Source organism: Sorex araneus, chromosome 11 (assembly GCF_027595985.1).
Source record: "Sorex araneus isolate mSorAra2 chromosome 11, mSorAra2.pri, whole genome shotgun sequence".
Classification (NCBI taxonomy): Eukaryota; Metazoa; Chordata; class Mammalia; order Eulipotyphla; family Soricidae; genus Sorex; species Sorex araneus.
In genome coordinates this window covers 7,898,912-7,915,616 of record NC_073312.1, presented here as the reverse complement: position 1 = coordinate 7,915,616, position 16,705 = coordinate 7,898,912, and the positions used below count along the sequence as shown (strand labels likewise).

General features: G+C 49.3%; 1 protein-coding gene across 1 annotated transcript in view; it reads right to left on the bottom strand.

The window, feature by feature from the left end:
* The window catches only part of MCMBP (minichromosome maintenance complex binding protein), a 39,377-nt gene that overhangs the window by 5,244 nt on the left and 17,428 nt on the right, over window positions 1-16,705 (bottom strand). The window contains exons 3-14 of the mRNA XM_055119483.1: window positions 16,527-16,667; window positions 16,376-16,417; window positions 14,550-14,651; window positions 12,489-12,633; window positions 10,340-10,491; window positions 8,105-8,205; window positions 7,585-7,757; window positions 7,053-7,176; window positions 6,168-6,285; window positions 3,536-3,701; window positions 1,784-1,917; window positions 732-896 (exon numbers count right to left, since the gene is read on the bottom strand). Coding sequence (XP_054975458.1) covers window positions 732-896; window positions 1,784-1,917; window positions 3,536-3,701; window positions 6,168-6,285; window positions 7,053-7,176; window positions 7,585-7,757; window positions 8,105-8,205; window positions 10,340-10,491; window positions 12,489-12,633; window positions 14,550-14,651; window positions 16,376-16,417; window positions 16,527-16,667 — 1,563 coding nt within the window. The remainder of the gene's footprint in view (window positions 1-731; window positions 897-1,783; window positions 1,918-3,535; window positions 3,702-6,167; window positions 6,286-7,052; window positions 7,177-7,584; window positions 7,758-8,104; window positions 8,206-10,339; window positions 10,492-12,488; window positions 12,634-14,549; window positions 14,652-16,375; window positions 16,418-16,526; window positions 16,668-16,705) is intronic.

Below are 16,705 nucleotides of genomic sequence, written 5' to 3'. Positions count from 1 at the left end.
GCTGGGCCGAACGTTAAACCCCCAGTACTGCTGAGTACACCTAGACCCCTTGAAAAGGGCCCCCCATATACACACCCCAAAAAGGCACCAAGGAGGGTGGGGAGCTGCTGGAAGGGCTGGAGCACATACTTTGCATGTGGGAGGCCTGGGGCTGATCCCCAAAAACAGAGGGTCCCCCGAGCAACGCCATGAGTGACCCAGGGCCTGAGTACAGAGAGCATCCCCAAAACAGCACAGAGGAAAGAAGGGATGAAATGAATACGGAGCAAACGTTCTGTAAACTACTGTATTTAAACTACAACATGAATCCCAAGTCCACAGCTAGAGCCTGGACAGAAACTGATGCGTGCAGGGAAACCACTAGAAGAAACACATCACAGAAGACGTGGAAATTAATATGGCCCCACAGAACCCGCTGGTTCAGATGAAAACAAAAAGAAACAAGACTTGGGGCTGGAACAATAGCACTGCAGGGAAAGCGTTTGCCTTGCACGCGGCCGACCCAGGTTCGAATCCCAGCATCCCATATGGTCCCCTGAGCACCGCCAGGAGTAATTCCTGAGTGTAGAGCCAGGAGTAACCCCTGTGCATCGCCGGGTGTGACCCAAAAAGCAAAAAAAAAAAAAGAAACAAGACATGAAAGAATATTAAGGAACAAAATCAGCTTATTAGTAATTACAGCAAGTGTAAATTTACTCGGCAAAGGAAGTGTCGCCTTGAACCACACCTACCTTGGTTATCTCGTCAGATATGCTGTAGTCCAGGAACCGCAGGAGCGTCAGGTAGATGCGGAACTTGTTCAGCACGGAGGGCAGCAGGGCCGCGAGCAGGCTGGACATGTACTCCTCCATGTTCGGGGGGCTGAGCTGCGGCTGCAGGTGGATCTGGCAGTCTGCCTGGAGAGACACAGCATTCCCCACTCCACACCGAACTTCCTACCAGCCTCCAAGGGAACTACAACACACGATCCATTTTTGACCTAAGTCACACACGCCCTAGGCTCTGACTCACTGTTTCTTCAACAGAGGGAGACGACTAAAGAGCAGCCGGGTTACGGGGAGACATTTCTGTGACCCAGAGCACACGGCGGACCCCGCTTGCCTAAGAAGCTGGCCAGCGGCTCCTCTCACCTTTACTCAAGTTTTCTCCAAGCCCAGAGGCTACAGGAACACTAGCTCTGAAACAATAGGGCTGAAGACTCAATAAAAAGTGCTCTCATCGGTCACATGACAGTTTACCCAACCTCTCACAAAGCTTAAAAATCCCCGCCAGGTGGGCTGGAACATTCAGAAGGGAGCAACTGCTCCAGCGCCCCCCTGGGTATCAGAACGGAGAGCGGCTGAGAGACGCACTCGCAGAGGCGGCTGCTGGCCAGCGGCTCACAGGCCTGCCAGTGCCCCTGGCCCCTGCCAGCAGCTTCCTTCTTTGGGGACCTGCTGCTCCTAAGCTTTTTCCCACCCCTTTTGGTATTTCGGGGCTCACTCCTTGCTCTGTGCTCTTTCCTGGTAGGCTCAGGGGTCCTCTGTGCCGCTGGGGATGGAAGTCAGGCCGATGCGTACAAGGCAAGCGCCTTCCCCGCACTCTCCCCAGCCCCCCGTTCTCGGGTTCTTTATATAGCGAGACGGCCGTCCAACGGCAGGAACAAAACAATCTGTTTCTGTTGTAGTAATTGGCAATCGCAGTGTGAAACAAATAGAACTATTTATAATCAGCAATACCAGGAAACAGAAAACACAATCGGCTCTTCCCAATGAATCTCACTCTTTAAAGCCGCTCCTCTTACCGGCAGAAGCGACCGCCCCTCCGAGGTAATGAAAACATTAATATTGCAGGGGAATTCCATTTGGTGGTAATTAAAATCGTAATCCACCTTCTGCCACGTTATTAGGTTGCTCAGAGCAGTCACATTGTGAACACCTAGCAAAGCAAAAACATCATTTTTCAGTCATTTTTAAATTGCACTGTTCCCAACATCCCCGGCCCTGGTCATGAATTTCAGTCATCTAAATAAATTCATTTTGCTGCGAAGGGCTACAAAAGACATGAGGTTTGTTCTACTTTTAAAAATATACAAGGGGGTACTGGAGTGATAGCACAGTGGGTAGGGCGTTTGCCTTGCACGTGGCCAACCCAGGTTCGATTCCCAGCATCCCTATGGTCCCCTGAGCACCACCAGGGGTAATTCCTGAGTGCAGAGCCAGGAGTCACCCCTGTGCATCACCAGGTGTGACCCCCCCCCAAAAAAAAAGGCCAGAGAAGTCATACAGTGACCCAAGTTCAATTCCTGGCACCCCATATAGTTCCCTGAGCCTGACACAAGTAAGCCACAAGCAACACCAGGTATGGCCCCAAAAAACAAAAAGTAGAATGAAGAAGGCTTATGAGGCAATATCTAGTTAAACTGTATCAGTGCTTCTTAACCTTTCTCTGCCTGCGGCCCTCTCCCCCCTGCTCGCCCACTCACAGGCGCCTTCCCTCTGACTACCCTGCACTATCACCCTTGGCTACTCCTAAGTGCCCCAGCTTCGAAGCACTGAACTGCGGGCTAACAGCTTTCACGAACAGAACTGCCTCGGAGACAAGGACATCCCCCAATCTCACACCTGGCATGTGGAGGGCAAGATGCCACAAGGATTCCCGCTCAGTCTGATTACATTCTACGGAATCATCCACCGAGCTAATACTACAGAACTTTGTATTCAGATTCAGGTTACTCAACAGTATTAATTTCACTGTCTCCTCTGCCTTAAACGCACCCGGCATGTGTGATGTTTCCCCTCTTCCCTTGCACTCTGCATGGTCTTTAATACACTAGAGTACCCACACCGTCACACTGCACACGGATCAAGCTTCTCGGTTCTCTAGCTGGTCTGTAACTGCAGTCAGTTCAGAACACCCAATTCTCCTGTGTCTGATTCTTTAAACAGGGGCCACACTCAGTGGTACTGGGGCGGACGTGCATATGCCAGGAGCAGTACCACATGAGATTGGGGACCAATTTGGGGCCGTGCACATGCCAGGAATGTGCTGCAGACATTCAGCCGTGTATATCCGTGGACACTTTTTCATAGATTTCTTGAAAATCCTTTAAACTTCACATATGGGAAATAGTTTTGACTTGATTAACTGTAAACTTCTCTTTTGAGGAATATATAAAAGGCAAAAACTCCTCCTTTACGTTTGTGTTTCTTTTTTTGGGGGGTAGGGGGCAGTTAGTTTTGACTTTTGGGCTACACCTGGCAGTTCTCAGGGCTTCCTCCTAGAGGGGCTTGGGGAGGCTTGTGTGGTGCCGGGGACTGAGCCTGGGTCGGCCATGTGCAAGGAAAGACACTTTACCTGCTGTGTTCAATATTAAAATACTTGCTAGCTACTTGTTTCACCACTGAATTATTTTTATAATTTAATGACAAAGTTTTGCACATCTGTTAGGTCTAACATACAACTTGGCCACATCAGAGCGGCATGGGACTGTGTTCACGGCAGCCCTCTCGTCACCCCTGGGCTGGGAAGCAGGCGGGAGCCAGATGGCACTGACCCGGGGTGTCGAGCTGGCCCTGCTCCAGGACGGTCTCGTCGATGACGAGGGAGGTGTTGCTGGGGAGCTGCAGGAGCCCGCTGACCAGGCGGTTGGCCACGTAGTCCTTGTGAGGGATGAATTTCAGATGGTTCATGTTCTCAATCGTCATCTGAAGGTGGAAAGACTGCAAAGAGCAACGTGCGAGTAAGCCACGGAACAAAGCCTGTCTTAAAGTATCTACCCAGCATACCCAATAGCCTTAGGGACTTCTAAGAGGGTAGTCTCATAATCCTTGTGGGTTTTATGTTGTTTTTTTTTTTTTTTAAGAATTTTGGGCCACACCCAGTGGTGCTCAGGGGTTTCTCCTGGCTCACACGCAGGAATCCCTTCTGGCAGTGCTCAGAGAACCATCTGGGATCCCGGGGATCGAACCCAGATTGGCCACGTGCAGGCAAACACCCTGCTTGTTGTACTACCACTGACCCTCCTTATGATTTCCTGCACTTTAAGATACAAGATTTATGTCCGAAGTTAAGAATTTTATAGACTATGTGACTGCTTCATTCTCAACTGCCTTGTTCTGCATTTTCATGAGTGAACTAGCAAGAAACATTCAACAGTGGACAAACATAATCAATTACCCAGAAATCTAGTGTCTGTAACTGCCATATGCTAACAAAACAGAAAACAAAACGTCCATTTCACTCAGAAGACAGGAGAAGACGCCCTTGAATTAAAATCACTCATCAGGGGGCTGGAGCGATAGCACAGCGGGTAGGGCATTTGTCTTGCATGAGGCCGACCCGGGTTCTAATCCCAGCATCCCATATGGTCCCCTGAGCACCGCCAGGGATGATTCCTGAGTGAAGAGCCAGGAGTAACCCCTGTGCATCGCCGGGTGTGACCCAAAAACAAAAACAAAAACAAACAAACGAAAAAATCACTCATCATCCGCGACTCTGGACTTCTGAAGACTGTCCAGGAATGCCGGAAGACGAAGCCCGGGCAGGTGCCAAAGCTCACACAGCCCACCTCACCAGGGCTGTCCCCGGAGCCGCACTGCACCCCCAGCCACTCTTCTGGGAAGACGTGTGGCGCAGACAGACCGGCTCATCGAGGGGAGAGACCACGTCAGAGATCGGAGAGCCCTGAGGCGACACAGCTCGACACAGGACACAGCGTCGCCCTCCCTCAGCCTCACCCCTCAGTCTGTGTGAACAGTAAACAAGTATCTGGCTGTGAGGGTGTGAGGGAGGGCGCCAGCCCGCAAGGTAAGCTCCCCATCTGCCGTACCACGGCTCTGGCTTCTCAGAGGCAGGCGTTAAGTGGCAAGCCCACAGGAACAGGGGGGAGGGCCTAGAGCACTCGAGCAACTCGCCCCAATGAGGGCCCCCGAGCCTCCCTCCCTCGACTCCGGGGGCCCAGCGCACCCAGCCCAGCAGCCCGCCCCAGCTGCCGCCTTTCTGCAAACTCAGGCCCAGGAAACGCTCCCTAAGCGGGCCTGTCACGGTGTGCCTTTAACTCCCACCCACCTGCCTCATCAGTGAGGGCCAAACTCTTCCTGAGGCTCACCCTACCACTTCCTCAGTCCCTGCCCCGCTTCTGCGACTCCCCTCAACTCACTTCACTCTTAGAAAATGATCAAAACTGGGGCTGGAGCGATAGCACAGCGGGGAGGGTGTTTGCCTTGCACATGGTCAACCCAGGTTCGATTCCCAGCATCCTGTATGGTCCCCCGAGCACCGCCAGGAGTAATTCCTGAGTGCAGAGCCAGGAGTAACCCCTGAACGTCACTGGGTGTGACACAAAATAAAGCAAAGAAAAAGATCAGAACTTAATGGGATATTGTTTATGTCAACTCTTACTAGCTAATTCTTCTAGAAATTAAAATATTTCTATACTAATACAACTATTTTCACAGACATAAAACTAGTGATAAGTGATTGCTTATCTGTTTGGTTTTCGGGTCACACCCAGCAGTGCTCAGGGCTCTACACTCGCTCTTGGGGGCTCAGAGAGCCAATGGGAGATGCCAGGGACTGAACCTCAGTCGGCTGCGTGCAAGGTAAGTACCTCATCTGTTGTACTGTCTCTTTCTTTGCTTTTTTTTTTTTTTTTTTGCTTTTTGGGTCACACCTGGCGATGCACAGGGGTTACTTCTGGCTCTGCACTCAGGAATTACCCCTGGCCGTGCTCAGGGGACCATATGGGATGCTGGGATTTGAACCCGGGTCGGCCGCGTGCAAGGCAAACGCCCTACCCGCTGTGCTATCTCTCCAGCCCCTCTTTCTTTGCTTTTTTTAAAAAAAAAGAGGGGCGAGGTAAACCCTGAACATCACTGGGTGTGGTCTAAAAACAAACAACAACAAAAACAAACAAACTAGGACTCCTGGTAAGCATGGATGCAAGCACCGTGCAACAAAATACACAGCCACTGGTGAGCACAGCAGGGTGTGTCGGATCTCAGATCTTAACAAGGAAAGAGAAGAGAAATAAACAACAGGACAAGGGAAATATCTGAGGGCAAGTACATTTTCAGCTTTGGAACTAGTGGCTATGTCTCCCTCCTTAATGAGAGCTCGAGGAGGTGGACAAGACGTCCACCTCTAAATGCAATTAGGCCTATAATCCGTATTTATGCTATGCTTACTGCAGGCACAAGATGTTGAATGATCCGATACAAGTGCTCTGTGAAGGAACTGTTTCGTGGGCAACCACTTAAGTTGACTGTAAATTTTCCTAGAGGAAGAACATCTCTTCTTGTATATCTAGAAAAAAATAAAAAAGACATCAATGAATGAGATATTCAGATTACTACCCAATTTTCAGCAAAACATAAAAAAATTACTCTGGTCAGTAGGAGCATTTTGTTTTGTTGGGGGCTACACCCGGCAATGCTCAGGGCTTTGCTCTGCAATGCTCTGCACTCGGGAATTACTGTTGGCGGGACTCGGGGGAACGGAACCTAGGCCGGCCACGTGCAAAGCAGGAGCCCTGCCCGTGTACTCTCTCTCCTGCCCACAGAAGCGGCACACTGAAGTTCTAGCTAGTATTTATTTATAAGGGCTGAATCTCAAAATTGCTCTGAATCTTGAATCCATTCGCTGTTCTACCTCACAACTCTTCACTTTACAGAAAGAAAGATGAGGCCCCACCAACTGTGACCCCAAGCACACGACCAGAAGTCCTGAGCACCACTGGGTGCCCCCTGCCCCCACCAAGATGTGACTCTAGTGGACTTAAGGGAGGGTGCACTCATGCCCCGGTGAGCGAGCGGCCAGTGCCAGGGACACACGTGCCTGTCCAAGACACAGAGATGGGGCGGGAGAGGAGAAATCAGAACATGGAGAATAATTTTTAAAAGCTCACTTTACTCATCAGTCAGGCAATCTAAATTCAATCTAAATTTATTCTTTATGTCTGGTGTTTGGGCCATACACAGTGGCGCGCAGGCTTACTCCTGGCAGGCTTGGGGGACCGTCTGGGGTGTCAGGGGTCAAGCCAGGTCAGCCGCAAGCACGGCACGCGCACTCACACTGTGGAGATGAGGTGCAGGATAAGGTACTCGGCGGCCAGGCTGTCCCCCAACAGGGCGTGAGTGAGGAACCCCAGCAGCTCCGCTCTGACTGGCGACAACTCCGACATGAAGCTGGAGACGACTGGAGAAGGAAGAGACAGAGCAGGGTCAGAGCACGGCCCCCCCACCCCTCCACCCCTGCCCTCCCGCAGATCCAAGCGAGAACTGCAGAAGCACCACAGGGCGGCATGCGCCCATTCTGGCCTCCACACTCCGGCCACTGCGGGTGCCCTTCGCCAGGGTGAGGCAGCTTAGCCCCTCTGAGGGGACGACTCGGAGCCGGGGTGCGTGTTGCGCGTGCAGGCTCCAGGCTCAATTCCCAGCACCACCCAGTTCCCAAGCACCGAGGGGTGGGGCCCCCAATTTAAAAAAGAAAAAGAAAAAAACCCAACACCTCATCCTAGGGAGAAGCATGAACAGAACGCTGCGGAGCCGAGAAGCGCGTGAGGCCCGCCTGGGCCCGCGCCCGGCGGCGGCACAGGCTACTTACAGGGTTTGCTCTCCTCTTTGTTAAGGCAAGCGGGCAGTAAGGGGTTGATGTGCTGCAGCTTCTGGGCTAAGACCACGTGGATTCTCGGCACCAAGGAGGCGGGAGGACTGTGCACTCTCTGCTCCTCCGCAGTGTCCGCGCACTCCATCGGGTCCAGAAGGGAAGAGGCATCCCTGCGGGGAGGGGACAGAGCTTCAGCAGAGGCCAGCGCGAAAGGTGAGAGGACCAGCCCGGAAAACGAAACGACGGCTCCACCCGCACACTTCCCAGAACAGGGCGCCCGCTCCGGTGCTTAAGGACAGACACGCGGGGTCCAGACAGACAGAAGAGCGGGGAGGGCACATGCCTTGCACACAGCCAGCCTGGGTTCAATCCCTGCATTCTACAGGGTGCCCTGAGCCACGCCAGGACTGGCCCCTGAGCGCAGAGCCAGGAGTAAGCACCGAGCACTTGGAGCACTGCCCAGGGTAGCCCCCCACCAAAAAAAAAAAGCAAAGCAAAGAAGAGCCAATAGACTCACCTTTCGTCACTGTTCAGGACACTCAGCACAGGGTCGACGGAGAGAATGCCGTACAGCTCAAGGACGTCGTTCACTTTGAAACAATCCCAGTCTTCATAAACCTAACAACAACAACAACAATACACAGAACCACGTTAGGTCCAAATAGCACCCAAATAAAACAGCAATCTTGATGTTTTAAGCTGTCACTGTCATGCAAGTGCGGGCCAGGCCGGAGCACAGCACAGCGCAGGAGGCTCACCAGGAACCCGGACGCCCGTCTGCTTCCCAGAACCCGCCAGGGGTGGTCCCAAAGTACTTGCCAGGAGTAAGCCCTGAGCACTGCTGGGTGTGCCAGAAAACAAATTAATAAAAATAAGTAAAATAAACAAGAAGTGTGGCTCAAGAAAAGCACCTTAAGCAACTGCTTCGTGTGAGACCAAAGGAGGTTGAGACAGGACTCCTGGCCGCCGAAACAGCATTTGTCTCCTTTATTCCATGTGCTTCAGAGAGAGGGTTGACACAAAAGGGTGACAGCCAACTAAAGACTAGAAATGTGGCTTCTTTTCCTTGTCTTTTTGGGTCACACCTGGCAGTGCTCGGGGCTTACTCCTGGCTCTGCACTCAGGAATCACCCCTGACGGTGCTCGGGGACCATATGGGGTGCCAGGGATTAAGACCCGGCTGCTATGCGCAAGGTAAATGCCCCCCTACTGCAGTATCGCTCTGGCCCGGAAATGTGGCTTATTCTCAAGCCTATTAACCACACTACGAGAAGGGGAGAAGCTAGGATGATTAATTCTGATTTTTTCACAAATTATACTATATCAATTATCATCACAATCAACAATTATCATCACAAAAACTAGGAGGATTATGGAGTGGGATTTTTGGCAATGAAAAAAAATTAGTGAACTTTAATGACCGTCAAAGTCTCCTAAAAACACAGCAGATAATGTAGTCATTTTAGCACCTGTGATAGGTAATTAACGTTACATAAGTGAAACCACAACAAGAAAGAATAGATATATTCAATGATCAGTTTGTTTTTAGGCCACAGCCTGTGATGCTCAGGGGTCACTCCTGGCTTTGCACTCTGGGATCACTCCCGACAGTGCTCAGAGAGACCTACGGGGTGCTGGAATTGAACTCAGGTTGGCCACGTGCAAGGCAGGTAGCCCGCTGTACTATCTCTCTGGCCCCTCGATGACACGTCTGAAGTTCACTAAACTTTTCCCCCTGTCAGGACTAAGAAACCAGAACAAGGGCACATCATGTCTCAATCATGGAGCACTTGCTAGGTCCACGTGAGAATCTGGTTTCAATTCCCAGCACAGCACAGGAACAGTGAAACAGTATTTTCCCCTCTAATTTTAGAGTAAATACAAGTGAGAAATGGATTTTGATAAGAAAAGGAAGAAGCAAATGAAGTGGGCGGTGAGAAGTGGTATTGGGAGGAAGGGGGCACTCATTTAAAAGCCCCCTCACCTATGTCCAACATACTCTTCAATTCTCAAGAACTGCTGCAGGAGGCGTTGGAGGGACAGAGAGGGGCGGGGGGGAGGAGCTGGTCCTGATGCGGCCCTATCAGGCCGATCCCCAGCCCAATATGGTTCCGGAAGCCCAGGAGTGATGCCTGAGTATAGCTTGGCATGACCCAAAACAAAACGCTATGAAGCAAAAAGTAGACAAGATAATGGGGTCTCCCCACCCACCTGCACACACCCCTCGTAATTCATGGTCTGGTCTATTTTAATGTGAATGGACCTGCACAAATGAACAACCCTGAACCCATGCAGTGGAGAAATTATTCTGGATCTGCACAGTGGGCCGGTCCTAGAGGACAGCTGACAGCTGCGGTCAAGAGCTCCGAGGCCAGAGGAAGGGGCTGGGTCAGGAATGCAGGCAGTCCCGGGAAGCTGACCCGGCCCAGCCACGCCTTCTCTCCCTGGTCTGAGGTGGGAGTGCAGACCTGCCCAGGGAGGGGCCAGGCAGGACTTCTGAGCAGAAGTCTGTAGGGTAATGCCTATCTGCTGTTTTAAACAGCCTGTAAGCTGGGCCAGATAGGACAGTGAGTAGGGCGCTTGCCTGGCACGGGGCAAGCCAGGTCAGACCAGGTTAGATCCCTGATTGCAGAGCCAGGAATAAAACCCTGAGCACAGAGGGGTACGGCGCAAAAACAAAGTGAATAAAAATTCACTAAGAGAGACTCATAACGCACACGTCTACGTCAACAGGCCTGTAAGCGGTCTTTACCTTGACGAGGCACGCGGGGCCCTTCTCTCCTGGGAGTGGGAAATTCAAGTCGAAAGGAGACGAGAGGTTCAGAGAGTTCAACTGCTGTCCAGTGGAGGCTTCAGTTTCTAAACGTTTGGGCTCTCCACACCACTGAAGACCACCAACACTCCCTAAACTCAAAGGATTCAAAGCATCACAGTTAGTCCTTTGTAAGACCACCTGGAAGGTGGGGGGGGGGCCCAACGACGGGGGATGGACACGGGACTTTGCTTTTCACAATTGAGATAATACATTCAAAGCCCGTGACCATACTAAAAAGCCCCAGAAAAGAAAGATAATCACAAAAATCTGACAGATTAAATAATTTTCTCCTTATAATAAAATGGCAACAAAAATCCTATACAAGTACTTTTAAAAATAAATAATTGATATAGTTACTCTGACATCTTAGAGCTAAGAAATCTTCTGAACTAATGTGCTCTGACAACAAAAATCTCCTTGGTAAAATCTCTTTCTTTTGTTTTTTACTCGTTAAACAGAAAAAAATCTTATAGCAACTAAGTAAGTCATTAACATTCACTCTGCATCTGGAACCAGACTAGCTGATGACAACTAATTAGAATAAAAACATAGGCTGCATACTACAGAACATTGCTCGGTAAAGAGAATTCGTTATAAGGCGCAGAGAGAGTACAGGGTATAAGTACAGCCGTGTACACAGCCTAGCTGGGTTCGCTCCACGGCAGCCCGTATGGTCTAAGGCGCACCACGAGTGAGCCCGAGGAGCAAGTGCAGCTCGGAGAGGGGAGGGGGGAGGGGGGAGGGGAGGAGAGGGAAGACATCAACTACAACACAACTCGGGCAGATTCAATTAAATTTTGCTCAACGAAAAAAATTAACCCGCAAACTTACCTGCTATGATTCCATTTATAACTTGTAAAATGACAAAATGAGCGCTAAGAACAGACTCGTGGTAGTGAGCACTGAAGGACGTGCGCAGGGAGCCAGGGGAGGAGCGGGAATGGCAGCAAACACAAGGAGGGTCAGGACTGGCCTCGACTGGGGATGTGGTACCATAAATCACACGTGATCAAGGGCAAAGAACCTAATATACACGAATAAGTTCCTGTAAAATGTGAATAATGCCCAGGGCCAGAGACAGCAGGTAGGGCGCTTGTCTTGTATGCAGTCAACCCGGGTCCAGTTTCCTGCACCACTCTGAGTCCCAAACACACAGCCCACAGAAGGCCTGAGCACTGACAGGGAGCCTGCCTCCCCCCGGGGGGGGGGGGAAGCAGCTAAAATATTCCTTTAGATTAAGGAAAACACTAATACAAACTCATAATGTAGAATATACAATCAAATTAATTCCATTAGTAGATCTTACTGATTGTTCTATTTGTCCTATCAATCCAGTCTTTTGGACACCAATTAACTGAGCTAATTTGCTTTATCTTCCCAATTAACTTGTCTCTGATTAAAGGTGCCAAAGAGAAGTAATGGCACATAAGAGGAGAAACAAAGACCAATCTATCCAACTGCCTCATAAAAAATTCACTGCTCATAAAAATTCTGACTTGTGAAATCAACGATGATACATAGCCATCTGAACTCCTTATGCTGTGAAGATTTTCAACTCCCAGTTGTCCTTTCTAATCAGAATCAGTTGCATTTTAAGTATGTTTTCGGAAATAAACCACTATTTAATTTTTTTAACTTAATAAACTTATTTAAACAAACAGAACTGTGAAAACCAAGGCTATCCATTTTTTTCTCTGATAATTATTTAACTAACGCACCATTATTTTACAAAGGGAGAAAGGGTGGTTTCAGACAGAAGTCACTCAAGAGCTGGAATGAAAACACATCAATCTGCTGGGGAAGCCAAAACAAGCAAGCAAATGTGCAGAAAGACAGGAGGCATTTTCAGCGCAGCCCGAGGCTCACCCGGACAGCAGGTAGAGCAGCCACTGTCACTCAGGGCTGCCGACCTGCCCGCTCCATTGTGACCAGGGAGCACTCACCAAGAGCACTATCTACTCCTGAGACCACCATTCTGACAAAGCTGGCAAGTAGTGCTAGCCCCTGAATCCAGCGCTACCACAGCAGCCAGCGTCGGTGCTGAGAGCCACTCAGGAGGTTAGAGGAGCCCCTCGGGCAACACTACCTGCTTGTCGGGCCCCCGCATGCTGGTCCTTCTGTTTACTGGGCTGAAGGTCCATGTCTTCATCATCCTCGTAGCTCCGCTTGTGGCGGCTGGGGGTGTAGGATGTCGAAGGGCTGACTCGAGCTTGGTTCGCGTTGACATAGGCGTGACAGAGAGTCAAGGAAAGACTCCGAGGAACTGAGGAACACCCTGTTCCGCGCGTCATGGAGCTCAAGATCTGTTTGGCAATTCACTCAAATTAAAAGCTTCTTTCTAGGGGCTGGAGCGATAGCACAGCGGGGAGGGCATTTGCCTTGCACGAGGCTGACCTGGGTTCGATTCCCAGCATCCCATGTGGTCCCCCGAGCACCGCTAGGGGTAATTCCTGAGTGCAGAGCCAGAAGTGACCCCTGTGCACTGCCAGGTGTGACCCCCCCCCCCCCAAAAAAAAAAAACCTTTCTAAAAGAAGGCTAAGCTTGGGTCTGAAAGACAGTACAGAAGGCAGGGTGCTGGCCTTGCATGCAACTGCATGGGCTCAACCCCTGGCAGAGCTCCACCAGAGTGATCCCTGAGCACTTCTGGAGGTGGCCCCAAAACAAATCAGATATAAAACTGATTTTTAGAAAGGGCTCAACTTCAAGTTTGGGTCATAAGAAACACAGGTCGACTAATGCCCCTACCACCCCTGTAAAGAACAAAAAGCCGGACCCGGAGAAACGCCACTCACCCCCTGCGCTTGCTGAGCACGGGAGACAAAGCAAAGGGTTCTGGACAATGAAAACAGTACCAGAGGAAGGAGGAGTTAAAAGCAGAAGCAGAAGGGGCTGGAGCGATAGCACAGCAGGTAGGGCGTTTGCCTTGCACGCGGCCAACCCAGGTTCGATTCCCAGCATCCCAGAGAGTAACAGCACCTCCAGGAGTAATTCCTGAGGGCACGAGCCAGGAGTAACCCCTGTGCATCACCGGGTGTGACCCAAAAGGCAACCAAAAAACCCAAAGACAAGCCCAGAAGGCTCCATCTGGGTGTCTGGCAACACAGTGGGGTGAGGCACAGCCAAGATTCCTGACTGCAGAAAGTGGCCGCTGACCTGGCGGAGAGCCAGGAGAATCCCCTGACCTCTGCCGGGGTGGCTCTCCTCACGCTCACCTACAAATTAATAAACACATCTGACCTTTAAGAAGGAAAGGAAGACATTCCGGGGCCGCAGTAACAGTACAATGGGCAAGGCGCTTGCCTTGCATGTGGCCAGCTGGGTTTGATCCCAAACACCCCTTTGGCCCTTTGGTCCCCTGAGCCTCTCCAGGAGGGATCCCCGAGTACAGAGTCAGGCATAAGCCCTGCGCAACACCCGGGATGGCCCCAAAACAGAACAAACAAATGAAAAACATTAAAGTAAGGGAGGGAGAGGGAGAGGGAGAGGGAGAGGGAGAGGGAGAGGGAGGAGAGGGAGAGGGAGGAGAGGGAGAGGGACTGAGCCTCGCACGAGGGAGACCTGAGTCCAATCCCTGGCATGATATGGTCCCCGGGCACTGCCAGGAATAATTCCCAAGCACAAAGTTAGAACTAGCCCCTGAGAACCAAGTGTGGCCAAAATAACAAATAAAAGAAAAATTAAAGAGAGCCCAACTCGAAAACTTTATTTTTACTTATGTGGTACCTTCTACTTAGTATATTTAAATCTACCTCTATTTAAAAAAAAAAAGTGTTTCAGGGGCAGAGCAATAATACAGCGAGTAGGGCACTTTCCTTGCATGCAGCCAACCTGTGCTTGGTTCCTGGCATCCCATGAGGTCCCTCAGGCACCTTCAGGAGTGATCCCTTAGCACAGAGCCAGGAGTAATCCTTGAGAATTGGAGAATTGCCAGGTGTGGCCCCAAAACACACAAAAATGGTATTTCATCAATTAACTTTAGTTATCTCTCAGTGACAAGACATTTAAAACTGCTTTATAAATTTTCTTTAGAATGAGTCACATTTTACTAAAATAAAGTTAAGTTCACTAAGTGTGATAATGCAGAAACTAACCTGTGGTCTTTCCAAAATAATAATCAGAAACCATTCAACACACAATAAAGGATATTTCTTTTACCCACGTAGATTCCCCAGGCACTGGTACACAATAGAAAGTTTGTCTTTCCAAAGTGGTTGTTCGCGGAGAGTTTAAGTCAACTTCTTGTTGAGGCTATTATGTATATGGAAAACAAACAAAAAATTTAATTCACAACCACGCTTTTATGTTAGTTAGAAAACCACAATAGGGCCACAGAAATCATACTGCGGGTAGCCTTGCACACCTGGGTTCAATCCCCAGCATTCCAGATGGCCCCCTGAGCCCCACTAGGAATGATCCCCCTGAGCACAGTCACGTGTGTCCAAAAACAAACCCAAAAAAGTTACATTAGGGTCAACAAGACAGCAGAGCAGGCAGGGCACAAGCCTTGTACATCGTCAACTAGGTTTGATATCCAGCATCGTGTACAGTCCCATAAGCACTGCTAAGAGTGATCCCTGAGCACAAAGCCAGGATTAAGTCCTGAGCACTGCCAGACATGGTCCAAAAATACAAAAATAACAAAAACACAGCCTCTATTTTAGATATACTTAGAAAATTTTTAAGTAGCTAATACCTAAGAGATGCCAAAAACAGTAACAGCAAGTCTCACAATGGAGACATTACTGGTGCCCGCTCGAGCAAATCGATGAGCAAATGGATGACAGTGATGACAGTGACAGTGATAATACTTAAGAGGTAACACTGAAATCTAATAAACATAAAAATCACTTGTATCACTTGTAGATGAGCAAACATAAAAATAAACAATTAAAATTTCACTTTGTAGAGAGAAAGAAAACCTCCAAGTATCACTCACACCCGATCCAAGATAATACATAATACCAAGGCTTCTTGGTTTGCCCGGGACCAAAGTCCTCTTTGCCATCCACGGCCCTTACTCACAGCACCAGTGACGGTGCACAGCCTGCAGCAACTGTGAGCTACGAACCTCAGTGCTTCCGTCATTCTATTTCCCAGCGCTTCTGTGAGACGCAGTGACACTGCATTATTATATGCTAGAGAAAAATGACGAACCACTACTGTATGAGTCTGGTATGACTACAGAGTTCCCTAAACAAGGGACCCAGTAAGCACTTACAAAGTTGGGTCATCAGCCTTGGCTCGTTCTACCTTCAGGAAACACTCTTACAAGGCACTGGAAGGTTGTCAGGTGTAAAAGTAAACAAATCCACTTTCCATGAGTCTACTATTCTAAATTCCATTCTTTAGTTAATATAATCTTTTCTGCAATCTCCTAAATTGGTGTTCGTTTGTCTAGATCACCCTACTGAATTTTATTCAATCAGCAACAACTTCTCTGATCTGCTTAGGGAAGAAACTGACCAAACTGAGGTTTCCCACCCTAGACTCACCCTCCCTCCAAACCACCCAGTCTCCACCTGCTACCTCATTTCCTTTCCTACTCTGCCATCTCTGTGCCATAACACACAGCACTGATGGGTGTGGCCTTGGAGGCTCCCAGCACACACAATAATTACAAACAGACCAGAGACACTCAAGTAAAAGTAAAAGATGCTCCACACAAAGTAAATAAGATCACCCAAAGGAGGCCCGAAACAGAACCGAACCCAAAATAAATAAATAAAAGAAACCAACCAAAGTTAAAAAAAAAAATTTCTTATTAAAAAAAAAGTCTGAAGGCTCACAGAAATCGCCCAACTGTCGAAGAGAATGTTTTGCATGCGGGAGGCTAGTTTTCAATCCTCTGAACCAAACAGAGCCCAGAGGATGTCAGGGGTGACCCTTGAACATCAAATGGAAGGAAGGGAGCACCTGGCCACCAGCAGTAACTCCCCCCAGAGAAAAGTGTGCGAGATCTTGGAGATACATACCCCACACTCTGCAACATCTCTATACTTTCCAAAATGAAGAACCTATGGCCGAAAACAAAGAATAGCAGTATTTTATCAGCACATCATCATCAAAAATACCATGAACAATTCCTGAACAAAATCACCAGAGACTGTCAAGTTTCATACATACCCGTGCTTTTGTATTTCGATTAACTGTTTCATAGACTCCCATGTAAAACTCAGGGTCAAACATATCCTGAATCATGCAACGAAACTTCACAAAGCTGTTAGGTTTCAAATAATGGAGTGGAACTTCATTTAATGATGGCACCTTAAAGGGAAATAATAAAGTTAACAGTCTATCCATAA